Source organism: Hylaeus anthracinus, unplaced genomic scaffold (assembly GCF_026225885.1).
Source record: "Hylaeus anthracinus isolate JK02 unplaced genomic scaffold, UHH_iyHylAnth1.0_haploid 12002, whole genome shotgun sequence".
Taxonomy (NCBI): domain Eukaryota; kingdom Metazoa; phylum Arthropoda; class Insecta; order Hymenoptera; family Colletidae; genus Hylaeus; species Hylaeus anthracinus.
In genome coordinates this window covers 8,101,416-8,118,784 of record NW_026534349.1, presented here as the reverse complement: position 1 = coordinate 8,118,784, position 17,369 = coordinate 8,101,416, and the positions used below count along the sequence as shown (strand labels likewise).

General features: G+C 38.1%; 1 protein-coding gene across 2 annotated transcripts in view; it reads left to right on the top strand.

The window, feature by feature from the left end:
* LOC128891643 (diacylglycerol O-acyltransferase 1) overlaps positions 1 to 16,071 on the top strand; it is a 120,906-nt gene extending 104,835 nt beyond the window's left edge. The window contains exons 10-12 of one of the 2 annotated variants that reach the window (XM_054151293.1): positions 4,857 to 5,035; positions 11,403 to 11,553; positions 12,798 to 16,071. In XM_054151293.1, the coding sequence (XP_054007268.1) occupies positions 4,857 to 5,035; positions 11,403 to 11,553; positions 12,798 to 12,974 (507 nt within the window). In that variant the 3' untranslated portion in view covers positions 12,975 to 16,071. Of the gene's footprint in view, positions 1 to 4,856; positions 5,036 to 5,427; positions 6,399 to 11,402; positions 11,554 to 12,797 lie in introns of those variants that run through there. The other variant, XM_054151294.1, reaches the window with a different exon arrangement.
* Positions 16,072 to 17,369: the final 1,298 nt, after the last annotated feature.

The following is a 17,369-nucleotide window of genomic DNA, read 5'->3' as shown; positions in this document are numbered from 1 at the left end:
GACAAATATTCGTCTTCGCCAAAGATCCACAACCGAATTCGTGCTCGCAGAGTGTCTGCTAGACATCCATCCTTAAAATTCTCATTAGAGAAACTAGGAGAAGCATAAATATCCACAAGACGTGTGAGGCGTTATGTACTTAGAAAAATGAGATCCTTGCATGTAGTCCAAATTTAATGTCCAAGAGCTGCATTTAGAAATTTCACCGTAGCTTCAATAATCATATCAGGGGTGTACCAATATCAGTTCATCCTCATCCACTAACGAAGCTAGGGGCAGTGTGGCGAACACATTGGCATGCTTTTACCAACAAACATCTGTAATAGTTTCGAACGCGAAAAGTTCAATTCTCTGGTAGGAATCCGCCCCTGAAATTACTGAATGGAAAATTCAGGGTGCACCAGGGGATCGGAGTGTTCATCAACGATTTCGAAGGACATTCGATTTTTTTGCACGCGACGACCAGCCGGGCAGGTAGGTTGTGTGCACCGCGTCAGACTTCGGTAATTAATGGCGCGATGGGTCCAATTAATTGGCGAGCGGGAAAAATTTGTTAACGAAGTCCAGCGATGCGTGGCTTTTTGGCCAGCGCTTTAATCGCGAACAAGCAACGACGCGGCCGGGGAAAGAGCGCTATTATACACGCTCCAGAAGGGCGCATCGCGGCACTCGCTTTTGGGACGGAAGTCATATAATTGAATTCGGTTCACCGAGTCCGGCTCACTGATCGAAACACTACGGCTGGCTAGTTTCGATCCACAGCATTCGGACTAACGAGAGAATAACGAGCACGAGTAACGATGGTCGAGTGAAATCGGTCTTGTTGGATGTCGTGTTCGAGTGCTCCGAATACAACAGGAAAGACGATTTATAAATACAATACGCAACTTTGAAAAGATTCGGCTTAAGGGAAATACAGTGACTCGTATTTATATTCGGACATTATAATACTCTATTTATTATTATAATGTCTTTGACTGATTCTAAAAGAAAATATAAAAATGGTTTTATTAAATTGATGGTATTTTTTCTTTCAAATACTATGGGATTTCTTTCGTAAATTTAATAGTACGTGAAACAATAGTATATAAATTGAACTCGGAAAATATGTCAATTAATTACATTGAAGGAACTGTCTGTCAACTAATTTTGACTTCGACATAGTTATTTCCGCCTGTAATTAAAAAATTATAAAGAAATATAAACATACCTTCAACGAGAAGTTTACCTGTAATTCCTCAAACTTCATAGTCAATCGTATCAGTCGCTTTATAAAAAACACCGTTGCATATACATATAACGCATGGAACCTTATTCCATTCGTGAACGCTCGTCGATATTTCCCTTCCAAGTGAAGCACTATTTTTTACCATGATCCAATTGCTCTCTCCTTTATTGGACGTTCGTACGCTGGGAATTGATCGGCGAACTGAGTAAATGAGACCACTCGCGTTGAAAGACGAACGCTTCTGAAAGCCGTGACCCACTCGCTCGCTATTTCAATGATATTAATTGTTTGATGTCGCAACGTACAAGAGGCTTAGTCACTTAACTTCATTGCCACTAGAAATACATGTGATATTTAGTTTTGTTTTTTACAGGTTAGTTACTTGTTTGCGCAGCACTTGTTTTATTACTAACAGTATGGCTTTTACATTAACACAGAAAACCTCGGGAAGCCATTCTTCTGATTACTTTGCCACTAATGCGTTCACTTTACTCCTCCCTTGCACACCGTTGGTCGTTTTCAGTATGCAAACAATGGATCCCGTATCGTACCTAATTAATTTCACAGATTTTGTAGCTGATGAAAATCGCTCTTTGACGCGTGACTGCGTGTCTCGAGGTATTAAGCGAGTAATGAAACTATACTTCAAAAATGGAACTTACTTTACTCACTTATTCTTAAGAAACGAATAACTCTAATCGTCTGAAATATTTAGTTTTTCTTCCCTTAGAGTTGCTATTAAAACCAAAAGAGATTAAGACAAAATATTAAAGTATAATAAAACAGATTCTATAAATTTTAATTTTTTCAGTCAAGGTAGAACATATTGTGAATGTTACAAAATAGCGTATGCTGCCTGAGTCCATAACGAAACAACTATGATCGTTACCTATCAACGTTGATTTTGCTTTGCTATGAATTGTTTTAAAATAGTTTGTCTAAATGTAATAGGAGGATGAAAAATATACATATGAATATAAAATAAACACTCGTAATGTTTACTTACTTTTGTTAGCTACTGTAGCTGCGTAAGATATTTATCAGTGGGAGAGAAAAGTTTGAAGCCGACACGTTTGATAAATTTTATTTTATACAATTCCCATAATGCCCTAGTTTTTCCATAGCCGTAGCCATAGCCATAGCATAGATTATAAAATATTCCTTTAATGCGCGCGCACCACGCGCTCCGTACTCCAAGTGAAAATTTTAATTAACGCACTGAAAGGACAGACGTGGCTATCGGAGTCGCGACCTCAACGGTGATCGAAAATGTTGCGCGTCAAATTAACCATGCCGCGTTTTCGAAGTTTGCGTACCCGATTACGGAACAGCGTGGCTATTTCGGCACACGGAGAATTCGATAAAATCCTCGTACCGACGTGCACTGGTTGATTTCGCCTAAAAAAAAAAAAAAAAAACAGAAAAAAGTCGACTTCAAACATTTTACCTATGCTGAACAATCTTTGTTATTCGAGATAGTCGAATATGTGAAGGAATAATGTTACCAATATTGTTTGTTTCATTTGAAGAAAGTATATGCATAAAATGTATATATTTTTTTTTAAGTAAAATTGCTATTGTCCCAGGCTTAGCGATCGTTCGTCTCCAGAGCACGGCGTGACGCCTCGCTGCGCGCGAAACAATCGGAACCAACCTTCCTGTGATCCCTCTCCGCGGAAAGTTTGAGCGCGCTGGGGTTCACGGGCGTGGAACTTCTACGAAACGCTCGAGCACCGATGAAACAGGGCGAAATGCGATGCTGAATTTTGTCGCAGCTATTAAACATCCGGCTGCGTGAACCGACTCGAGAACGTTGCGTCTGAAGTTCCCTCAAGAAGCAAAGGAAATACGAACTTCGTAAGAGAATTATACGCGCCGTATCGGGACTCCATTGCCCTCCGCTTCCGGAATCGTTGAAATAACTCCCATCCAGGCATCGGGAGTACGAGACAGAGCGAGAAAGACAGGAAAGAATATCTTATTACAGTAGAGGACGGAGAGAGGGGGAGAGCTGTAACATCCCTCGAAGCAGTTGTTCGAATCGAACGGACACGATTATATTGACAGAAACGATTCACAGTGGTGTATTCGGTCTCAAAATTCTTCAAAAATAGAGGAGTCTTCAGATTTGTATAAAATTTCGCATTCAGAGATTTTTGGAACCTCTGAATATGAATCTTACATCGGGATTCAAAAATTCAAAATGGTGGACCTAATACGACCGACTTGTATGCTAAAAAGTTGTTAGATTTACATGAAAATTTGTATACAAAGTGATTTTAGAAACTGGGACAAACCGTAGCTCTTTTCTGAGCGGAGAATGAAAACCACACAATGTAGTGCAGTAAATATTACTTATTTATTGTACAGGAGTTCTGCAAGCATTTAATTTAACAAAACACTGGTGTTAAATAAATGGAAATTATTAAAATTTCTCTCATCAAAATTAATGAAAACCGCGCAATGTAGTACAGTAAATATTATTAAAAAATTTTCAATTAAAATCAGTGAAAACCATATGATATTGAACGAGTTCCTATAAAAGTGACAATAATTTGTTATTTACATATCTAGAGAACATAAATTCTCTTTTATGTTTAAAGGGAATGGGTGGAAGCTTGAAAAAAAATTTGAAAATCAGCGTCCCTTTCGGAATCCTCTTTCGCGTTTCGGAGATGTATTTCGTAATGGTCTTTTTTCGTAGATTCGATGAGCTCTGTGCTCAGAGCGTGCAGTTTTTCGCTGTAATTTATAAACACCTTGTGTATTATACGGCGAGAAAGAGCTTCGACTGTTCCTCCTGGCGCCTTTCACCGACTATCATATTTCCTTTCTTCCGACATCTCTTTTGCCAGCAGTGTGCTAACAGTGGTTAAGAATTACGCGAAATTGCGCAGCTGCCTCGAGGCTACGGCAATGGAACAGCGAGAGATGCGAATTCGCGTCGGTTTAACGAGCCCCCGAATGAAGAATACGAAACAAAAAGAAGGAAAATATTGGTGCCCGTAGCCGTCGGCTATGCTGTTCGCGTGTTATACACATTGTGGAGTTAACAAAGATCGACGGAGCAAACGGTTAGCCGAGTGAAAAATTCTTTATGCTATTGAGACAAAGTAATAAATTATTATACGCTTCCTAAATTCTTTTTTTTACGTAGGTCAATTGAAGCAAGTTAAGGAAGGGTGCCCCCACAAAAATCAGCTACCAGCAGTTATTGAAACGAAATTTTTGAAACTTTGTACTTTTATGTAGTTCTTTTACGCTGAATTCGATGGTGTAAACAAAAATTGTTTAACACATTCACGACCGGCAGATATTTTACATTTCTAATACCCAGTACTGACGAAAATAATAAAATTTTGAAGCTGGACATCGAAAATTTGCATCGTTAGGCCGAAAATAAAAACTACAAAATATGTTTTGAAATATCAATGTTGTAAATACGTAGTGTATAAAATAAAAAGATTTACATAATTTTTTTATAACCAGGAATAAAATTTCAAGTGACGGGAATTCACGTCAGCAGTCGCGAATGTGTTAAAATACGTAAAGCACGAATTCGTACGACAATGTTACATAAAACATGATCCTCGTTGTAATACCTTTTACGGACGTTTCCGTGTTACAGATACCGAACCACCTGGTCTGGTTGTGTTTCTTCTACTTGTCATTCCATTCAACCCTGAATCTGATAGGGGAACTGCTGCATTTCGCCGATCGGAATTTCTACTGCGACTGGTGGAACGCGAATAACATCGACACTTTCTGGAGAACATGGAACATGCCCGTGCATCGATGGGCCTTGCGGTAAGTGCTTTTTGTTTCGTTATTCGTTGTTCTCGATATTCCATCGAGTCCGACAAGCTACGTTTTAACAAGGTGAGTGACGTTTAATCCCCACGTACACCAAGCAAAAACAAAAATATCGTAACTATAACATATAAAGGTCTTTAAAAAAGTAACGGATGCGCCCCTTATCTCAGAATCTATGCATTATTAGAAAAGAAATGACTCTACGGCAATTTTAAGGTTCAAAATAATCTATAATGTTCGAGATATTTTTCGAAATACACCTCGTACAATCATATTTCGAGATAACCGCGTTAAAAGATTTAAGCAGAGTTTTTGTCTGCTATTCCAGGACCATATAATGTCCTTTCCGATTCTTCATACAAGTAAAATCCGCTTCCTAATTTTAGGAATAATCCTGTGCATGGTTATGGAGTTTCAATTCGTGTTGACTTGGTAAGAGCCATCAATTTATGAATGTACACATCCAATATGAGATATTCAAAGTTTAGACTACTACTAATGAATGTTCATATATAGATAAGTGTGTTAATACATTAATGTGTTTTTTGACGTGGAGAAGGTACACATAAAATTTGTATGATCAATGCCGAATGTCACTCGCGAAAAGGCACGACCTTCAGGAGCTTAAATAAACAGAACGTATCATAAATAGTTTCACAATTGTTGCCAGTTTTAGCTAAATATTCCAAATTTATAGAATAGTTAAAATTTCATCTGTCTGTTTCGAGTTTCTTTCAGTTTGGGACCAGACGTCTCGTCGTTTCATGAATATCATAATATAATAATACAGTAATAATTGTCGGAATGCAATGAATTGACACATTAGGGCCTTGGAGAAAAGGGTCTGTTTTTTCCTTAAAGCAGAAAAAGGAGCGGGAGTCCTAGCCTAGGACTGAATGCGACGACAGTCCGAGAGAATTAGTTAACCAGTTTTCAAACACTCTTCCTCTCATTTTATACCTAATCGTTACCGAATCATATTGGCCAGCAGATACACTTGCAGCTTTTGAAATAAATTATTATTAATGTTAGACAAAAAGACCAAGTGGAATAGCATATTATTTCCCATAGGAACATTTTGTCGACTCGAAGATAGTCTTGAGAAAGTAGCAATAAACTTAAAATCTAATATATTATATTAAATTTCAACGAGTCTCGGCTAAATTCTACCTGATGTATCATTCCTACCATTTTACCGATGAAGTTTCATCTGCCGATGTTACTATAATATTTATGATGGATACTCTGGAGAATGGAAAAAAGCTGTCAATTAAAGGAGTCTCTAACACGTATAGTTGTTGAACAACGAATACATTTTTGTAGCTTTTTAGAGTATATTCGCGAAGCTAGTCAAAGTAAAAATTCGAGCCTAAGCATAAATTTTGAATATTTAAATTAAACTAAATATCGTCAGTGTGAATCCAAATCAGCGGTTTCTATTATTGCAGTATTTAATCATTAAATATTTATGCATTTATGACAAGCGTAAATATGAAGGATGAGTGTAATGATGTTAGATTAGAATATTAATAGATGATAATTATTAGTAAAACTTGATGGCATGTCTATTACATTTACGATTCTTATCAAGTTCTCCGTCCTACGTTTGTTAAGAAAAAATTCTTTAACCATGGTTCCATTCGCAAAATCTGCCGGTCCTGATTTGTTTATAAGAAAGTGAAGTGGCACTGCACGCTCGAAAAAGCGCGGTAGGAATCTTAGTTTTTCTCGCGTTGAATGGCGCGAACGGGGGAAATTAGGAAGGCCCGAAGGTGCGGTAAATAACGAGGTGGGTGGGCCAAAGCACGAAAAGAAGTCGGTACCCAGCCGCGAATCGTACTTTTGATCGAGCTTCTTTCCGTCTAAGCGGCTAAACTTCGTTAACGAATGTGCCCCGCTTTAAGGAGATTTAATTACATTTTTCACGAGAACCCAGCTCCTGTCTGGTCTCCGAAAAGGAAGAGAAATTTCCGTGAATCAGAGACTTTCTCCGCCACCTGCTCACCCCTCGACCGTCGCCCCTTTTAACCCCGTGGAAACTGCTGCGCGGCTAATTGTTTTAGCTGCCCCGTCTCCCTCGACCCTATCCTTTTTATGTAGATCCATACATATATACGTATATATAACTACTGCCACTCTAAGTACTACTTTTAATGTTCGTCTAACTGGAAAAGGTGGCAGCTAGTGTTTGAAAACTATTCTGCCGCGAAATGGCACTGTCCTACTATCACAGTTCTTACTATCAGTTAAGACAAGGCGTACGACGTTTCTTAACGGAAGAGTCGTTTTTATTTTCTGATAGAAGGATCGATTTTCGAAGTGATGTTTAGAATTAATTTAAAGAAAGATTGTTATATATAGGCATAAACAACGTACCCCATATGTTTATTTTGATGTATATTTAAAACTCATTATTTACCATATCCTTTCAATTCATACGATTGCCTTTTTTTCATCACTACTCCAAAGTTTGAAACATTTAAAAATGTAGGTGGCGCTAGAATTATGTGACCCACGAATTACTAAGGATTCTGAAACCCTGGTACAGACGATAACGAGAAAATTAATAAAGTTGAAGAGAAAGTAAGATAATTCAAGCAAGTTGTAACAAGATAGAACAAACGTAGACAGTACGTGGGTTTCACACTTGCGAGAATCTTCCGAAAAACTCTCACCCAAGGTAAGCGTAAGATTGCCGCTCGCTGAACGCTTTTTATCCTCATACGTCTTCCCTGTCGTCGTCTACATTGGATTATGTATCCTAGCCAGCTCAATACAATCACCAAAGTTCCTGAGAAACTTTCCATATAGGGTTTTCTGTGTTCCTGTCGGTGCACGTGCCGCTAACAACTCGCGTCCACGATGACGACCTTCTTGCGCAAACCAGCGTAGTTTTTTCTTCTTACTTTTTTTTTACTTCAGAAGTGGAGAGGAAAGTTTAAATCCTCGGTAAAGTTGTTACTGCGCGACCACGGGGAAAGCCTTCCGTGTCGCGGAAGACGGTCGAAATCCGTGGATCGAAGGGTTCTCGCGAGAGCGGTTATTCTTGCTCGTCGAAAGAGATATCGCATAGTAGTCCAACTGTTTTCAAGTACGCAAAGATATTTAATTTTTAGTTTTTCCGTAGAGATTTTAAAAGTATACAGTGAGTCGCGAAAGTAATCGAACGCTGTCACGTGAAAAATTTGACGTTTAAGGTAGTTATTTCGAGGTTGTCACGTTCGAAAGAAAATATATCTAATCGAACTTAACCCTTTGCACATAATAACAAAAATTTGTTGCACTCTCAAACATTTTCTAAATAAAAAACCAAAACCTTTTTACTTCGTGTTGCATACTTTTCTCGGGGAAAAAAATCGTAAATATCACTTTTTTCCTTACAGTTTTGATGGGACGGTTCCCTTAACCTTTTGTAGTTCAGATTTTCTAATTTCAGTTCAATTCTGTCGAATCTCACGTGACGCAGGACTGCAAAGAGTTGAGTCGTGTGGCTCAGAGTTAAAATAATATTCCATTGTAGCTGATACATGGCAACACTGAATTCGAGCAATACTCGATTAGATTGACGTTTGGAGGTTCCACACCTCCGATACCCCTAACTAACAGTATTCGAAATAATTAATCCCCGATAATAGGGTTGGGCCCGTCAAAACGTCGAAGCCACGGGCTGCCGAAGCTCGAATTTCGCTCGTTCTTCGAGCCTGTCTCCAGGTTTTCCGGCTGCACCTGTGCGTTCCAGGCCCTCGTCGTTTTTTTCATCCCACCTCCGTCGAGTTATGCGGCTCTCTGCAATTGCAAGCTGCAACTGGCACACAGCCATGCGAGCGCGCTGGCGGGCGTAGGTGGGCGCTCTAGGTGAAAATGGAAAAGCTGCACAGACGACGACGATGACGAAGAGGAGGACTTACTAGACGGCACAGACGACGGTAAAGGGGGTGGCGGGCGGGCGGGCGGTTTGGTCGACTGTCGACGAGAAACGGCGCGGCGTCTTTTCAGGTTTGTAATGGGAAAAGCCGATACGCATCGCGGTGCGCGCACTTAAGGCTGTTTATTCCCTGCGGCACTTATAATGCCTCTATAACTGGAAGATATTCCGAAGCGTCTATTCCGCGAAGATGACAGGAAAGGGGTGACGAAATGCCGCTGGAGGGGTGTTGCTTCGCGGGTTACCTCGACGGACCATCAATGAAAGGATACTAGGATACTCCCCGTGGTCTGAGATTCTCAGACGGCGTCGACGTCGCATACACGGAAATTTTCATGGAATAGTAGCAAAAATTATTATTTTCGAATCTGAGGTGAATCGCTGGGTATTTAATTTTAATAATTATCAAATTTAATAAGGTAACTTATATGGAGGGATTGAAACATAATATACTGATGAAATTAACACATTCACTGCTCGGCAAATTTAAAGCGTTTTACGTTGGACGCCAAAATTTAATACAGATGTGCAATCTAGGTTATTACTTTGATAATAAAAAGCGATATTAAATTTGTTGTTTTAAAAAGAAAATTTTACGATCTTCTTTTGCAGTAATTCGTGGCCCAAAAGGCTATAAACTTATCCCTTGAGTAATTGCAATCAATTTAAATCTCATAACGTGTTTATTAATGCCTAATTCGTATGCAGGCTGTATACTTTTACCTTTCCATATGTACAAATAAGGTCCATTTATTTTAAAAATCAAAGTAGGTATATTTCTAACTTTTGAACAACTGTATAGTTTACATTCAACATCTATATAATAACAGTAGACAAGAGTATAATGTTAATTCAAATTGTTTTCGTCACTTTACAACATTTTTCCATTTTTCTGAAACATAATTACTTTATGCTGCTTGTATATGGTTTTGAGAGTACTGCAGATTATAAAAAGTATCCTCCATGTTTTGTATTCCAGAAAATTGTCTGGAATAACCTTTCCCATATTTCTTAATACCTTTATTGCGGGATTCTTACGTTTCTTCTCCCAGTTGCCCTATTGCAACAATTGCGTAGCTTATTATTTCTGCACCGCGAAATAATATTTTACATGGTTGTCGTATCATACTATGGATACTGCCAAAACAATTTCCTTCCAAGCTAGAAACGATAATTAAAAATTATATCCTCATCGAATAAATGCCTGGAGTAGTTACTACAATAATACTAAAACGTTTTATTATTGCTTTGTCCACGATAGAATACAATTTCTGCAACATTATTTGTAACATTTAATTTATGTATGTTTTGAAGTTTAGTTTAGCACCATACAAGTTTGTTAAAGTTACCATCTTTTTGTATTAATCTATTCAATATAGAGCTTGTTTTATCGATTAACACAAGTATTATATGTTAAATTAACACAAAAATATTGGTGTACCATATGAGACATGTGATTTGTGTTATTTTATCTCCAAATTTTTAATATAGTAGGTGTCCTAATACTTATGGCTGTCAGTTTATCAAGCGATTTCATCCCTGATCGATTTCGTTCTCCCCTCTTCTTCTTTCTAATGCCACGCTACCGATAACCAGCCAACTAACGATGGCTCCGCGAGGCTCATCCTTTCCTGTCGTCGTTTTGTTGTGAGCCAACAAGCAAAGTGTCGCTATTCCGGGAAACTTCCGTGGCTATTGCTTTAATTTTTCCAGGCCTTTCTCGTTGCGCTGATCCTCAAACGCGTCGCGGCTGCCCGTTCTTATCTGCATGCCTCTACCCTTTCCGTGTTCTCGAATTGCTTTGTAGCATAACATAGCAATAGAACCACGTGGCTAAGAAAACGATCTCCGAGGATGGTTTCGTAGGGGTTGGAAATTGTTGTCGAATGGAAACCAGAGGCACGATTCTCTCTGACGCAAACTAAAGTGTATGAGAATCGCAAAGAATCTTGGTGCATTCCAAGTACTTGATTACATCGATTACACTTCTGAACTAAAAAATGTCACACGTATCGTTGAGTACTCGAGAACAAATTCAACATTGTTATACTTTAACGACTGGTATCTAAGCATTACGTTTCGGTAATATAATATTTAATTACGAAAGTTATAATTTATTATGGGTTTCGTTAAATCAGTTTTTTTTTTAAATATCAGCTAATAGGGGATGATCAGACGAAACTGTTTTATATTTAGAGTTTATTCATAGGACGATTAGTTTCGAAAATAAAGATTGAAAAGTCAGAAGTTCGTTGGAAGAATTAAATTTCCGGAAGAAGGTCTTTTAAGTTTTTAATTTTTATCTCTGAAACTAAACGTCGTATAAATAAATTGTACGTATAAAAAAAGTTTCGTTTTTTCCTCTTAGAATTTTCAACAAAAATCGTCCAAGTCAAAGGGTTAATTGAATGAATGTTTCGTCTTCATGGGTTACAGGCATCTCTATATTCCTGTCATTGAAATGGGCTACAAGAAATCAACGGCTTCTCTCACGGTGTTCTTCATCAGCGCCTTCTTCCACGAGTACCTTGTCAGCGTGCCCTTAAGGACTTTCAAAATCTGGGCGTTCATGGGAATGATGGGACAGGTAACATTTTTCATTTCACTACTGACGATGGACTTGTGATCTTTCTATTTTTGCAGCACTCTTGAATAATCTGGCGATTTTTGTCGGCGTTTCGAGAAAGAAAGATAACAAAAAAAGACAAAAAAAAAATTCTTGAACACAATAATTTAAGGATCACGGTTGTCAACGATAATTTTGTTCATCTTTTAAACTATTATAGAATAGATATCAACAATTTTTTATTTATAAAATGCGAAAAAATTAACTCCATATTTTCATACTTCATTCGCATTTAATTTAAAAAATATTGTAGTATTTATAATAGGATTCCATTGACCATTGGTAGCTCTGGTGTAACAGAATATTGGTTGGTATGTTTATGTATACGAAATAACAAATAATCGATTTATGAATTCACTTTGAATTTCTGGAAATGTTACGGAATTTGTTCGTATTATTTTGATCACAAACACGATACTGTGAATTTCAACATTTTTCCGCGTAATATAATCTCTTTTCAGTTTTACTCTGCTAAACTACCCGCAATATTTCGAAGCTGTTACAGTTTTGGAAGCTTTCATGGTATTTATACTAACTCTTATCACCGCACAGTATCCGCAACTGTAAACAACTGATGGTGCTACATACTATTTTCCCGAGAAGTTTTCAAATATACGTCAAAATATGAGTTTGCAAAGAATTATATATTCACAGATGTGAAAATATAGATGGCAGTAATAGTTCGTGTGATAATTCTGAATACTTAGTTATATGGCTACGGTGAAAATGGAATCATTGAAAGCTTACATTCTAATTTCATTATGGATTTCATTTTAACATAGTATAGCAACAAAATTCAGGTCAGTTTGAAACAGAAAACATCGATGGACGTTTAAATTGATTAGAAGATTTGATTATTGCGTTGAGGAATATTTTTGAAAACGATTAATAAATATTAAAACGTACACTTCATAGATGTTCTTGTTTATGATTAGACTGCGGATCTTTATGGATTTATAGGAAATTCAAATGTACAAGAAAGTAAAGTTCATGTTATAATAAATCTTGTTATCGCTTCAATGGAAATTCTGGAAAAGGCCTAAAAGTCGGGTGGGGAAAGTGGCGTAACCCCTTAACCCTTAACGAAACTAACTCCTTAACAAAATAAGTTATGGGTAAGACATAAAGGGTGGGATCCGACTTTAGTCACTTTCCTGTAATAATTTCCACGTGATGAGACAGAAACTTTTTAACTTATTTTCCAGATACCATTATCGATGCTGAGCAAGAAGGTGGAACAGAATTGGGGCGCCAGATGGGGCAATATCATGGTGTGGGCGAGTCTCATTATCGGACAGCCACTTTGCATAATGATGTATTACCACGATTATGTGATAACTCACTTCGGCCAGATATTGGTCGAGGATTACTCGACGGTGTAGAACGCAGCAACGAACACAGGGAAGAGAAGAAAGCAGTTCTCTTCGACCGAACGGCATACTCGACGCTCTTTCGCCAAACCCATTGCATCGTATGCTTGTTGCGCAGCGTCCACCTTGCGATTTATTCGAGTCCATCGTAAAACACTATTTGTTCTGCCATGTCACGCTGATCAATCGATTTTTGTTCCTTCGAACGGAAAGGGAACAGCGTGAAGAAAAAACAGAAATTACGCGCAAGTGCCTTAAGTATTACGCATCTCGGTTTGATTCGCGCTTAACGACGCGATCGACCGGAGCAATATACTCTGAATTATGCTAATAGGGTCTTTGAATTCTTTCAAGGTATTTGCCACGTTCTGTGCCGGACCGATTCTCGATTACTTTCCATTCAGGTCGTATGCGCCTCATGCAGTTGCGATTAATAGTTTCATTTTTTCCCGTATACCTTAATAATATTCATAATACTGAGAAAGTTATAATCATCAGGAAAATGGTTTGAGTTTTAAAAGCCCATCGTATAAAATGATATACACATATAATAGCCGCATTCATATGCAAATACATAACATCCAAATCAGTGTACACATGTCGTATGTACATTTTCCGCTTTATTTTGCTTAATAAACGCACTACATCTATAAACCGAATCGGATATACAGTAGCTATAACCAAGCGATAATTGTTGCCATAATAATGCATGTATAAATGTTTCATCAAATGCCGTGATCAATGAAATGATCGTTACGCCGTGTGAAGCGCAAACGCAATAATAAATAACAATAATATATGTGCTCTACATGATATTCAGATGTCAATATATGAATTCACAATAAGTATTTAAAAAATTTCCCGTGTTACAGTGAAAATTTAAAAGGTCTTGAATGGATGCTTCCAAAGAGTTATTGTTTTTTTAATAATTTCATATTTCAATTTATTAAAATTGAGTTAAAATTTCAGATGGCTTGAACAGAAAGTTTAGCGAGAAACGCATGTGCGGCACGGAACGTGACAAACGTTAGGTAACAAAATATTCATGAGGAAATAAAAGTAACTCATATTACGTAGCCTTTCACCTTTCATCTTTGTCGTCTACTTTTGAAAAGCATTTTTCCTATTGTTATATTATCATTCATTGCTCATTTTAAACAGCAATAAAGATCACTATTTTTTAGTCTGGACGCAAGCAATCTTTATCACGAAATTTAATATACCATGTACTAGTTTTGAATCATCTTCTAACCTACAACTATTGAGATTAAATTAGTATTTTCATTTTACAAATTTCTGTGATAATCATTGAGATTTTAAATACTTCCTTTCTGTTTTAATTTTATATTCAAGAAATTAAGAAAGATTCAGAATCTTTCCGAAATCGTTAATAATTTAGACTGCGGATTTTTATGCATTTATAGGACATTTAAATATGCAATAATATCAAAAAATATTGAAAGTAAAGCTTATAATACTTGGAGAGTAAGATAAATTCCTTTTTAGAATCAATTTTCGTACATACATTTACAAAGATTTTATTTTGCGTAAAGATCCGCAGTCTATTAATAATAAATTCGTAACGCTCAGAGGCTACCCAATGTAAGTTATTTTTCTTTCTATAACGATTAGTAGTTTTTCTTGTTTATATGCCCGTGTAGGTGATGGTTCGATATATTCATAGAATATTTAAGTGTAACATTTACCGTTGCATTCGCGTTTTAGTCGCAAGACACTAACTCACTTTGATACTAGCATTTTACCGTTCTCCATATTTCTACGTATTTTTCACTTTTCGTTGAGGCTCGATTTTTGCATGTTTCTTGTTTAATTATTCTACCTTAAGTTACTGAAACAAAAGTTTCAGGCCAAGAGAGATATTCGTTGTCGTACAGTGGCCAATTTTATTAACCCTTTTCATTAACCCTTAACCCACACACAATAGAAATATCGGGTTTTTACAAACTGGAAGAGTTCATTTATTTTCTTCAATACACGTTCTAGAGGAAATAAATTAAATAGTATTAACCACGCTTGCTAAAATAAACAGTTTTGAAACTGAAGGAGTAAAGTTAAGCAAAAGATAGGACACTTTCTATTCCTATAATCATAAAGAGTAAACTATGTAGGTTGTTAATTAATATGTGAACTATATATGCTATACATATACAGACTGTCCTAAAAATGATAGAGGTCCTTGAAAGGGGTGGTTCGGGGGTGATTCGAACGCATTGAAACAACTTTGTTGAATCTTTGATCTTGATCTTCAGAACGCAAAATACTAAAGGACTCTTTGATTTGTGGTGGTGGGAAGAGTTGATCCTCAAAAAACCTTCCACATATTAATTAACATCCTGTATAGCTGTTAAGTCGATACTACATAGAATAGTTAGTTTGCCCTTTACTTCCTCAAAAACATCTCAATTATAGTTTGCCAATGATCGAAATCATTACTTAATCTTGTCCAGCTAGATTCTGAAAATTGGCCACTGTGGCGTCGCGTCGGCGTGCTCTGCACACAGTCGCGTTGCGGTAATCGACGAATATTTGTCGCGATACTCTGCTCGTCGTTGATACGAAATTCCAAGTGTTTTAGTCGTATACGAGACAGTTTTACAGAATTTTACCGTTCGAGCGGCTGTTGTGTTCGCTCGATCGTGAACGAGGCTCGTAAATTCTCGAGCTTTCGCGACTTAGCTCGCGTAAACGGCTCGCGGTGTGCATTCGTGCAGACACGAATATTATGCGTGCGTTGAGACAATAATTCATCATATATATTTCCTTTTTTTCCCCATATCTGGCAACGACTTTACGACCTCGGGAGAGAAGCGCATTCGGAATATTAGCCGTAATAAATTTGTCCTGAGAATAGAGTCTAGAAGTCGCGCGTTTGGTAAATATTTCAGCCCTACCCGTGTATCGCGGAAGAATTTATAACAGCAGAGGACGTCGGAGCTCGAGATTTAACGAGCCCACTTGGGTGCCAGTTGTGTATACGAACAGGATCAATTTTCTAGATTCCGTTCTGCTCTTGCGGCCTAATGCGATCGTGTGACATGCGCGAGCGCAACGCGTATGGTTGTCGAATAAATGAGATCTTTGTTACCAGCATTTGTCTATTTTAAACCCTGTTCCTTTATCCCTCTCTATTTTTTTTTTCAGCTGAATACATTTGAACATGTGGTATAATGAATAACCGATTTACCGATTACGCCGAGATGTCTTAACCAATCGGGATGAAACCTCTCGCATATAGTAGAGCATGTCTCCTAGTTGGCCCCGTTATCAAGACATGTTTGCGATTTGTTATTTTCTTGTAAAATTTCATATTTTTCAGATATGTTGTATCGGAATGAACGCTGCTCCAAAGCCACGATCAATCTATCTATACCTATCTTTGTTCTCTTACTCTGCCTGTTTTCGATTTTTGCTTTCAATGACGGCGACCAATCAGAAATGATACGCGCTTAGTCCAATCGCTACCTAGAGGATCATTTGTTACTATGAAGGAGCCACGTGCGATTTTCCAAGCAGCCCCGTATGTTTCACCTTCGTCGAAACACCTTCCGTGGCAATCTCGTGGAACCACTCCGCTTCAGGTCCAGAGGGTCAGTGGAACACTCGGTATCTCGTAACAGCCGCGTTATCTTCTTAAATGATACTAGCTCCCCTTTCTGAATTTTCTTTTGGTTCGTGTAGCGGAACGGAGTAAAAAAGAACCGACGGAGTGGAAACGTGGAAAGAACGACGAAGACCTCGACGGGCCACCCTCTACCCGATGTTTGAAACAAGGAAGGAGAGTGCACGGGGTTGAGTACGCTCGAAAGGAATGTTTTCTTAAGCCCGTGACCCTTGGGCTTTCCACGTGCTGGATGACGAGTCCGCGTGTCACGACCCGTTTGCCCCGAAGCAACCACCGGCAGATGGATAAATTAATGATTGGGGACCAACGTCGTCGACAGTACGACATACGTCTCCGTCACGGAAACGTGTACGCACTGTTACGTACCCTCTAGCTACGTGACAGACGTGGAATCGTGCGTATCGACCCTCCTTAGGGACAAAACGGCCCCAACAACTCGGAGGAAAACTCTTATTCGAGGCAATAACAGTTCGATTCGTGGTTCAATCTCGCCAGGGTGTTACTCGTCGATGAGAATTCTTCGAGAGTGACGTTGACGAAAACAACCCGAACGACGATCGGGAAGGTTTATCTGTATTTTTACGGGTAGTTAGGGGCGGGTTGCCAGAATCGCAACACTTGTGACATTTCATCTCTTGCTTTATACTCGGATATTATACAGCAGTATTTCTCAACCTTTATGTAATCGCGGCACGGTAAATTATTTTGTATGAGATGGAGGCCCGGTCCCAACATAAACACCTCATAATAACTCATAAATACTT